The 10,189-nt window shown below is 36.4% G+C and overlaps 1 protein-coding gene across 1 annotated transcript; it reads right to left on the minus strand.

The window, feature by feature from the left end:
• Positions 1 to 1,879: 1,879 nt before the first annotated feature.
• On the minus strand, positions 1,880 to 2,248 carry LOC134365574 (large ribosomal subunit protein eL31-like). The gene has a single exon (XM_063081677.1). The coding sequence runs from the start codon at positions 2,246 to 2,248 to the stop codon at positions 1,880 to 1,882; it is 369 nt and encodes a 122-aa protein (XP_062937747.1).
• Between the last annotated feature and the right edge of the window lie 7,941 nt (positions 2,249 to 10,189).

Here is a 10,189-nt window from a genome sequence, read left to right on the forward strand (position 1 = left end):
GCTGCATCCAAAGAGTAAAGGTGAACTAGAATCAGGCTAGTGTTCACAAAAACTGTAGCCCAGATTTGAATCCTCTAAATTTCTGGAAGGATTAAGTTGATCTGTCCAGATGAGCTGTCTGCAAGAGCCAAAGGAAATCTTCCCTGGAGAAAGAAAACAATGCTCATAGCCTCAAATTGTCTCTAAGATTCTTCATAAACAATACCTAGCACTCAATCAAAAAAAAAAAAAAGAATGGGAACATGTAAGATTTATCTGAAAATCAAGGAAGGAAACAACACAATAGAAACAAACTCAGAAGAGATATAAATATTGAAGTATCTATCAAAGACGGACAAACTATTATTGTGTTCAATTAAATGAGAAAAGAGTATTTCAGCAGAAAAGAAATCAAATAAAACAGGTAGAACTCAAAAATAAAACATTGTAAATTGAGAGGACAATAGATGGATTTAACAGGAGATTACATACAACTGAAGAGACAGTGAAGTAGAACAGAAGGAAATACACAGACTGAAGTGTGGAGAATTGAAATTATGAAAACATACAGAAAAGAACTTGAAAGACACATGGAATATGATGAAATGGTTTAAGAAGATAGGGGGATTATAAAGTAGAAGCAATACTTGCAGAAACAATGGCAAAAGTTTTCCCCAAAATGACAAAAACACCAAGAAATGCTACAAACTACAAAAAATAATAAATACAAAGAAAACTATGCCTAAGCACATTATAATCAAACTGCTGAAAAATAAAGACAAAGAAAATCTTAAAATCAGCCAGAAGAAAAGAGATATATTACCTTTAAAAGAACAACCGTAAAACCATCAGATGATTTCTCAGTTAGGGAGAATACAATAGAATGGCATCTTCACTGTGCTAAAAGGAAACAACTCTCAACATAGAATTGTATATACATCAAAATATCCTCTGAAATGTAAGACAAACTACACTTAATACAAAAACTGAGAGAATTTCTGATCAGCATAAATACTCTGATGGACATACAAAAGGGAGTTCTTCATGGAGAAAGGAAAATAATCCCAGAAAGAGGCACTGAGATGCAGGACAGAATGCAGAACAACAGGAAAGGTAAAATATGTCAATAAATATGTGAATACTGACTACAAAAATAATAGAAATAATATCATATGGAGTTTAAAATATATAATTAAAGGGCCGACCCTGTGGCTCACTCGGGAGAGTGCGGCACTGGGAGCGCAGCGGCGCTACAGTCGAGGGTTCTGATCCTATATAGGAATGGCCGGGGCGCTCACTGACAGAGCTCCATGCGGATGACACCAAGCCAAGGGTTGCGATCCCCTTACCGGTCATATTATATATATATATATATAATTAAAATCCTTGACATTAGAATCACGTACAGCATGCAGGGGCTGCTCTACCATCTTTGCATTATCCAAAACTAATAAAAGTAATAATACGTATAATACTTCAGTAAAGCAAAGAAGCATGTTGCAATCTCTAGGTTAATCCCTAAAAGAGTGGTAAAAGAGGGGTAAATGGGATAAAAACTGGATTCATCAAAAAGAAGGCAAGAAAGGAGAAAAAAAAAAGGACATAGGCTAGTAGGACAAGTATGTATAAGATGGTAGGTTTAAACCCAAACATATCAATAATACATCGAATGTTAATAGATAAAGTACATAATTAAAAGAAAATATTGTCAAACTGGATTAAAAATAAAGAACTTAATCACGTAGAAGATACACCATAAATAAATGAGATTGAAAGTAAAAGAGTGGAAAAGTCCCATATGCCATGCAAACACTAACCAAAAGCAAACTGCTGAATCATCACTACTATAAAAGACAGAGTAGACTTTTTTGTATGTGTGGTGGTTTTATAACTCTGACAATCAGCAGCTAGTTCTCATCCACACTGACTGCAGATTTTTGAAAGTGGTAACAGGTAACAAAGTATAGAGCTTGTCTGGTGAATCTTCATCCTCATTACATTTTCTGGACAACCACACATGGATACAATAGGGGACATTCCTCATTCCTTTGGCCCAGACAGCTTTGTCGAGCCTGGTATCAATGTGCACCTCTGGAGTCCCCATCTCCTTCATGACAAATTTCCAGATCTCTTTGAGTGCCCGAGGGGCACGCTTCTTGAAACCCACCCCATGGATATGCGTGTGAATGTTGATGGTGTATTCTCGGGTCACCACCTCTCTGATGGCAGAATGGTCCTTCTTCTCACCACCCTTCTTTGTAGGAGCCATCTACATGGAGGCAACAAGGAGGCTCAGAACATAATGGGACAAGCCCAAGCCAAGTCCTCCCTTTAGGGCTCAGCCTCAAGCAGCCACCATTGGGGCACTCCTGGGTGCAGAGAGTCCAACTAGGTTCCCGCAGCCCAGGTCTGGGCAAGGCCAAGCAGGTCACCCCACGGCCCACACATCCTCGCCCCTCAGAGGCCACCGACCCCGCCAAAGCAGACTTTAAAGCAAGAAGCATTATTAGAAATAAAGAGGGATACTTTATGGGATGAAAATGTAAATCTAAAGGGAAAATATAATAATTCTAAATTTATATGAATCTAAGAATATTATCTCAAAATATATAAGGCAAAAAAACTAGCAGAAATAAAAATAGAAATAGCGAAATGCACATCATGGTTGAATATTTTAACACATCCTTCTGAGTAACTGATAGAAAATGCAAATATAACATCAGTAAGGATATAGTTCTAAACAAGACTAACAAACTATCTAACAGACAAATACAGAACAGTGCACCTAACTAGTGTCAAATACACATTCTTGTCAAATACTACAGAACACTTACCAAATTGTCCAAAATCTGAGCCAAAAATCAAGTTTCATCAAGTTTCAACAAATTTCAAAAGATTTAAATAATACAGATTATGTCTTGACTAACCACAGTGCAATTAAGCCAATAATTAATACCAAAAAGATAACTGAAAAACCCCACATTTGGAAATTAACCAATACCCTTCTAAATAGCTCATGGGCTAAAAGAAGATAATGAAAGTGAGAGACATGTGAAGTGAATGACAATACCTTTAAAAAAAGAAGAAAAAAAAAAACTGCATACCCGTTTTTGCAGATGAAGAACTAAAGCCACACTTTGAACATTCATTTTCTTAAACATACATATTAGAAAAATGAGAAAGGTTAAAATCAATTATCTCAACACCCATCTTAAAAAGTTACAAAGAGAAAAGGATGTCAAATTAAACCCAAAGAAAAAAGAGAGGAAATAATAAAGATTAGAATCTAATTAAATAAAAAATAACCATGTAAAAGGATCGATAAAGCAAAAAGTTGGCTTTTTAAAAGGCCTAACAAAATTCATAAACTCCTGTCAAGCCAAAACAAAAGAAACAAGGCAAAAAATAAGGATAGAAACATCAGTAACTACAGTTTCTAAAAACATTCAGACATAATAAGGATACTATTAACAATTTTATGCCAATAAATTTGAAATGATAAATGGAATAATTCCTAGAAAAACATAACTTAGCAAAAGTATCAAACAGAAAATCTGAATAGTTCTGTATTAGGGAAACTGAATATTGCCTAATTTTTGTATACAGCAATATATTTTAAACTTTTTTCATGTCATTAGATATACTTCTTCAGTGATAGAGGACATTAATTATAATAGTAAGATTGGGGTTTCATTTAAGTTTTGCTAGTTCTTAACTATGTGACCTTTAATAAATTACATAACTTCTTTATGCCACAATTTTTTAAAAAATAATGATCTCATAAGCGGGATATCATATTTACTTAGTACAGTGCCTTGGATATAGTAAATGTTTGGTAACAGTGAATATGTTACATGACTACATGATAGCCTACCCCTCTATAAATGCTACAAGAAAATCCCTGTTTATGTACCTTTACACATATCCCTAATTTCTTCAGGATACAATCCTGGAAGTGAAATTGATGGATCAAAAGAGATTCATGTTAGAAACGGCCCAATCGTCTTTCAGAATAGCTGAAGCAGCTTACGCTTCCACAAACAATATGAAAATGCTCATTTTCCTACACCCTTGCCCACCTAGAATTATCCTTTTTTATTTTTGCCAATTTGCAAGGACAGAATTGCAGATCAGTTTTATATTTATTTTGCAGTTTATTATTAAATATGAATATTTATTAGATCTATTGGCATCTGTAGTTTTGCTTTCATAAATTGTTTTCACCAGAGCAGATGAGAGAAAAGAAACCTGGTGCAAATCATAAAGACCAAGTGGTCAAGGAGCACCAAGGCAAATCCCATCAGAAGATTTTTTTAGCCAATCTTCCCTTTCTGAGGACCCAAAAATCATTTGCATGTAGCCTTCTCCTTGAGAGCCCTTCATTCCTCCATTTCCTTTCTAGGATACTTAAATTTTTCATATTATTTATAAGAGCTCTTTATAGGGTTGTTTGTTGTTTACTTTTTAATTCCTCTTATGATGGCTTATTTACTTTTATTCTCATTTAATAATAAAAGTATTAAGGCCATGGATTTGTCTCTGCAGTTTTGGTCATACCCTATGACTCTTATATGGAGTTTTCTTATTATCATAATTTTCTAAATTTTTCCATCTGCAATTTGTCTTTCATTATGTCTGAATTTAGCATATAAATATATTGTAAAAGAAAAAATAAAATCAGGACAGCACATTATCAGTTGGGTTTTGATGCATTTAATAATTTTAGAATATTAAAGAAAACGCATAAAAACCATACTACAAGGATATTCTCAACTAAAGCAGTTTTTTTTTTTAAATTTTTCAATTCAAAAGTTAAAGGAAAAATATGGGAGCAGGGAAAGAATATAATTTCTAAAGGGCAAAAATTAAACATTCACTTTTAGAAGCGGTGTGCAGTTGAAATTATATTCTTCCCGTTATCAAATAATTTTTTTTATTTTATCAAATAATATTGTAACAAACCAAATGTAATCGTTAATGCTTAGGCCTCAGAAAATGAGATGATTCCAATGCCAGGATGTGGACAGGCACCAGCTGTAGCTGGGCATTTAGTGATCTCAAGTGAAAAATATGTTATCACTACAAACTTCCCTGGGGTCTGTTTTATTGGGACTAGAGATTACTTCCATGATTAACAATGTATGTAGCATTGTTTTTATTATAGCGCTGACAGTTGAGAAATTGTTGACATTTCCAAAAGAGCCATCTGATAAGAGATTTTGAAATTATTTGAACTGAGGACAACCAATGGCTTCTTGCCAAATTAAGCTCTTGTTAAATGCTAGAAAAATAGCGGATGGAGTGAAGACCCAGAGAAAAATCTGAAGGAATGCAAAATTTAATGAAGTGATGGGGAGGACACTGACAGAAACAAGGTATTTTACTAAAAATTTTACAGTGCACCTTTTCAGATAAAAGCTGCATGTAAAATCTGTGCAATGTAAGAGAAAAATGGCAACCCTAATTTTGCTTAATTGTGTTTACAAAATTAATAGTTAATAATCTTCTTCATGAGTAGGTATACAATCATGTCAAAAAGATCAAAGTGTGCTCCATTTAATGAGATACAGTAAAATGGGCCATGACAGCCTGGAAAAGCAAAGTAACAAAAGACAGGCAAAATATACAAAGTAAAAGGAATATCACTTTTAGCCTCTCTTTGGGTACAAATGACCCTCTTCCCTTCTGAGGCACTGGTTTTTTCAGATGCCACAGGCACAGAGGATTTCTTGATATCAGCATTTTCCAAACTGACTTCCCATAGAATCTTTATATCCCAGCACACATTTAACATTGGGAAACACCATTTGGAATACAGATATCTTGACTTAGATGGGATTATGCCTGATAAACCTATGGCAAGTCAAAATTGCATGGCTGGCTAGGAGCTAAGGCTCACTGCCTTTGCCCCGAAATGCAAAAAAAATACAGTTTCTACTAAATGTGTATTGCTTTGGGACCACAGTAAAGTCAAAAAATCTAAATCAAACCATCATTAAGTCAGAGACCATCTTTATATTTTGTAAAAGAATATATTTATTGACATGCATACAATATATTGCTAAGTAGTGCAACACTACGTATAAGATATTAATAATTCTGTTGTTATATATTTTATATATTTTTTATTTATTTATATATAAAATAAAGTATATGTGAAATATATTCATATAGTATACATTTTGTTATTATATATACATATACATTCTATCCTCATTATTCATGAATTCCATATTTGCGAATTCACCTAATTGCTAAATTTGTAACTCTCAAATCAATACTTGTGGCACTTTCTTAGTGCTGTGGATTGATTGAATTGTGCCCTCAAAGTTCATACATTAGAAGCTTAATTCCCCCTGTAACTGTTGATGGTGGGAAATCTTATTATGGTAATTGAAAGGTGGAGCCCTAAAGAGGTGATTAGATTGTGAGACCATGCCATAGTGAATGGATTAAAAATGGTGGTCATAGGCATGGTTCTGAGGGCTTTAAAAGAAGAGCACATGAGAGGTTAGTCTCTCTCTGCTCCACCATTTTCTGCCCTGTGAGACTCCTGGGTCATTGTCACTAGCACCAAGGCCTTCACCAAATGTATTCCCTGGACTTTGGACTTCCAGCCTCTGAAACTGTAAGCAATAAATTTCATTTTTTTACAAATCACCTCATCCCAGGTATTCTATTAAAAGCAACAGAAATGGACTAATACACTTAGTCATTTGCACACACATGCCAAGTGGCAAAAAATATGAGTCCCCCCACACTCGTGTCCCCAGCTGAGGTGGAAAAAGGCAACATTGTACCTTCTTGTTTCAACTCTCACACTATAAAAAAAAAAAGTCCTATTTACATGTTATTAAGTTCCACATTTTTTGCATTTTTGTGCTTTATGTTGGTGATTTCACTGTTGAAAATGGCCCCCAGGCATAGTGCTGAGGCGCTATCTAGTGCTCTTAAGAAGAATGCTGTGATATGACTTAAGGAGAAAACATGTGTGTTAGATAAGCTTCCACCAGGCATGAGTTATTGTGCTATTGGCTATGAGCTCAATGTTAATAAATCAACAACGATACTAAATAAGATGTCTTTAAACAGAAACACACATAAAACAAGGTTGGATATTGATTGGTTGACAAAAATGTTGTGACCAGAGGCTGGTAGGAACCTAACCCTGGGTTTGCTCTAGGAGCAGTGGCTTAGTGTTCACTAATTCAGTGTTCACAGCAATATAGACTGTAACTACTACAAATAATGAGAATGGATTATATATACAACTGAGTCACAGAAACTTTAGGAACTTTAATTTTTTTAAGCTGGAGAAATGAGCCTGAATAAGAGCCATCTCTGGCAGTCATTCATTTATTCAATCAATAAATGTGTATTGAGTTCTTACTATGTTCTCGGTATAAAGTAGTAAGCAAATACAGACATTGCCCTTTCTGGAAGTTTGTGGTCTAGCTGAAAGGGCACCATTTGCATGTGTTATATAATACACACCTGAGTGTAGAACACAGGCTTAATCAAATAATCACACTAATGAATTAGTGATTGCAAACTTGTATAAGTGGTGGGAAGGAAAAGAACATGGTTTTCCAACAAAGACGCCACCCAACTTAGATGGGGAGGTGTACAAGTGTGAGCTAATAGTGTAAGCCCACCAAACAGAAAGGTATCCTGAGACCAAAGAATGAAGCAGGCAACTTCATATGGTTTATAACAAACAAGGAGTTTATTATTGTTATTGTTATATTGATGAGTGGTTACTTACAGGGATGAGGTGTGGTAACCATCCATCTGGATGCTGTGCAGCTGTTTCTCTGCACACCAGTGGAGGAGAGTTGGGGCTTATAAGGGACTTAAGAGACAAAGTGGAGCTATGACAAAGAGAGAAAGGCTGTGGAAGTGCCAGATTCCCAGGTGCTACACAGCTTCCTGTTGCTTATCTTTGTGGCTGCCAGTGTCACTCTCCTTATCTTGCAAGCATAGCATTCTGTTCCTGTCCTTCCTTCAGTTGCTAAGTGACTTGTGCAGGGGGAAAATTCTGCCTATTGAAGCCAAAGCCCTGTAGGCCATGAGGATGGAGTGAGTTCTGACCAGCAATCCTGCAGGACAATATTCCAATCAGAAGGCATGGCATGGGCAAAGAGAGCATGACATTCTGCAGAAACTGAGAGGAGACCATTGTGCCCAAAGCAAAAGAAAAAAAAACAAAAATAATCCAAAATAAAGCTGGAGACACAGGCAGAAGGTAAACCATCCAAGGCCTTATAAACCAAGCTAAGAAACTTTGGTTTTATTCTGAGTACAAGGAGAAACCACTCATGAGAGATTATTAGATTACTTACCTTAAAAAGACCATTCTGGCTACAACATTTTTGGAAGACAGAAGGAGGTGATCAGAATCAATGTGGGGAAAACAGACAAACTATCACAACCTCCCTCAAGCATCTCGTAGGTCTAATTATAGCCTAACAAATATAGAGACATAAATGTGCAGATTTGACCTGACAAGGAGGGAAGAATGATTAGAAAAATCAGCATGGTCATAATCAAAACTTTTATATCCTAACTCTCAAAAGTTATAAGCCATGGAATACCGTGGCACTTTTTTTCCACATATACGTCTGAATTTCCTTTCAGATGCATACTAAATCTTCTTTGCTGTGATTTCCCTTGTTTCCAAAACGTATATTTGAGTCTCCCTTCAAATGTACACTTCATCTTATCATTATTACCCCATTTTGAATACATACTGTAACTACCCTTATAAATACAACGGCTTCCTTCCTCTGTGGATCCCAAAACAATTTCTGGAAAGGATGAAGGTGGCAGGGGATTTGGGGTTATACCCATGAATTAAAGATAACCCATAAAACTCATGATGTAAGACATCTAGTTTTGGCTGTCAATGCTCCCCTCTCTTTTTCCTATATGCAGACTTATAAATAAATGGTAAAAGTTGTATTTTAAAGGAGTACATGAGGAAGGAGAGGGAAAGGAGAGGAAGGAGCTGGAGCAGAAGAGGGAAAAAAGAAGAAGATAGCTCCTACCCTTGTGACCTCACGTGGATCCTCATTTGACCAATAATTATAAACATTTTTGAGACGAGCAGGGAAATTTGAATATGGACTGTGTATTGCTGATATCAAGACATTTTGTTAGGCATGAAAATGTAATAGTGGTATATAAAAAAATATATTTAACAATCCTTATCAATTGGAGATGCATACTCAACCATTTATGGGCACACTAACATAATGTCTAGGATTTGCTTTCTAATACTCCAGAAAAGGGATAAGAGCAATGAAATGTGATTGACAAAATGATAATCATTGTTGAGGCTCGGTGATAGGACGTAGGGCTTCAGTATACTTTTCTGTTACTCTTGTATGTGCTTGAAAACTGAGGCCAAGGTGACAGAAGCCCAATCTCAGGGGGCTGAGGTGTGGCAGGGAAACACCTTGTGTTTTGCTATTTCAAAGTCTTCAGTGCATTTTTCTGAAATGCTAAGTAAGCCTTGTTTAGCTGGGATGTGGGAAACTAAGAAAGTGTTGGTGGTTGGGAGGAGATATTGGTGCAGCCTCTTTTCTCAGAAGATGGTGTTCTGGGAAACATGGGAGGTGGCCAACTGCACAACACACAGCGGACACTGGTGGAGCATCGACCAACAGCCAGGAGCCTGCAGTACTGGAGGTTCAGACAAAGGGAATAGATAAGCAACAACCAAGGCAAATTTGTGGAACTTGTAACAATTCCTTTGAAGTCCCAGAAACAACCTGGGGACATGAATCTGGTAAACAACTGTGCTTTCAGTGTTACACAGAATGAATGCACAGACTCAATGTGTAGGCATTAACGGGGAAGGTTGTGCCTTGAGGCTGGACAATTGGGGAGCCAAGAAATTAGACACACACATACAAGGAAGAGCTAACACTTACAAAGCTCTCACCTTGACAGGCGCTATTCTAAACTTTTTACATATACTGATTTAATCCTCTAACCAACTGTTTTTTTGTTTTTTTTTTTTTTTTAAAGATGACCGGTAAGGGGATCTTAACCCTTGACTTGGTGTTGTCAGCACCACGCTCAGCCAGTGAGCGAACTGGCCATCCGTATATGGGATCCGAACCCGGGGCCTTGGTGTTATCAGCACCGCACTCTCCCGAGTGAGCCACGGGCCGGCCCTCTAACCAACTGTTAAGTAGATATTATT

This window comes from Cynocephalus volans, chromosome 17, assembly GCF_027409185.1.
Source record: "Cynocephalus volans isolate mCynVol1 chromosome 17, mCynVol1.pri, whole genome shotgun sequence".
Lineage (NCBI taxonomy): Eukaryota > Metazoa > Chordata > Mammalia > Dermoptera > Cynocephalidae > Cynocephalus > Cynocephalus volans.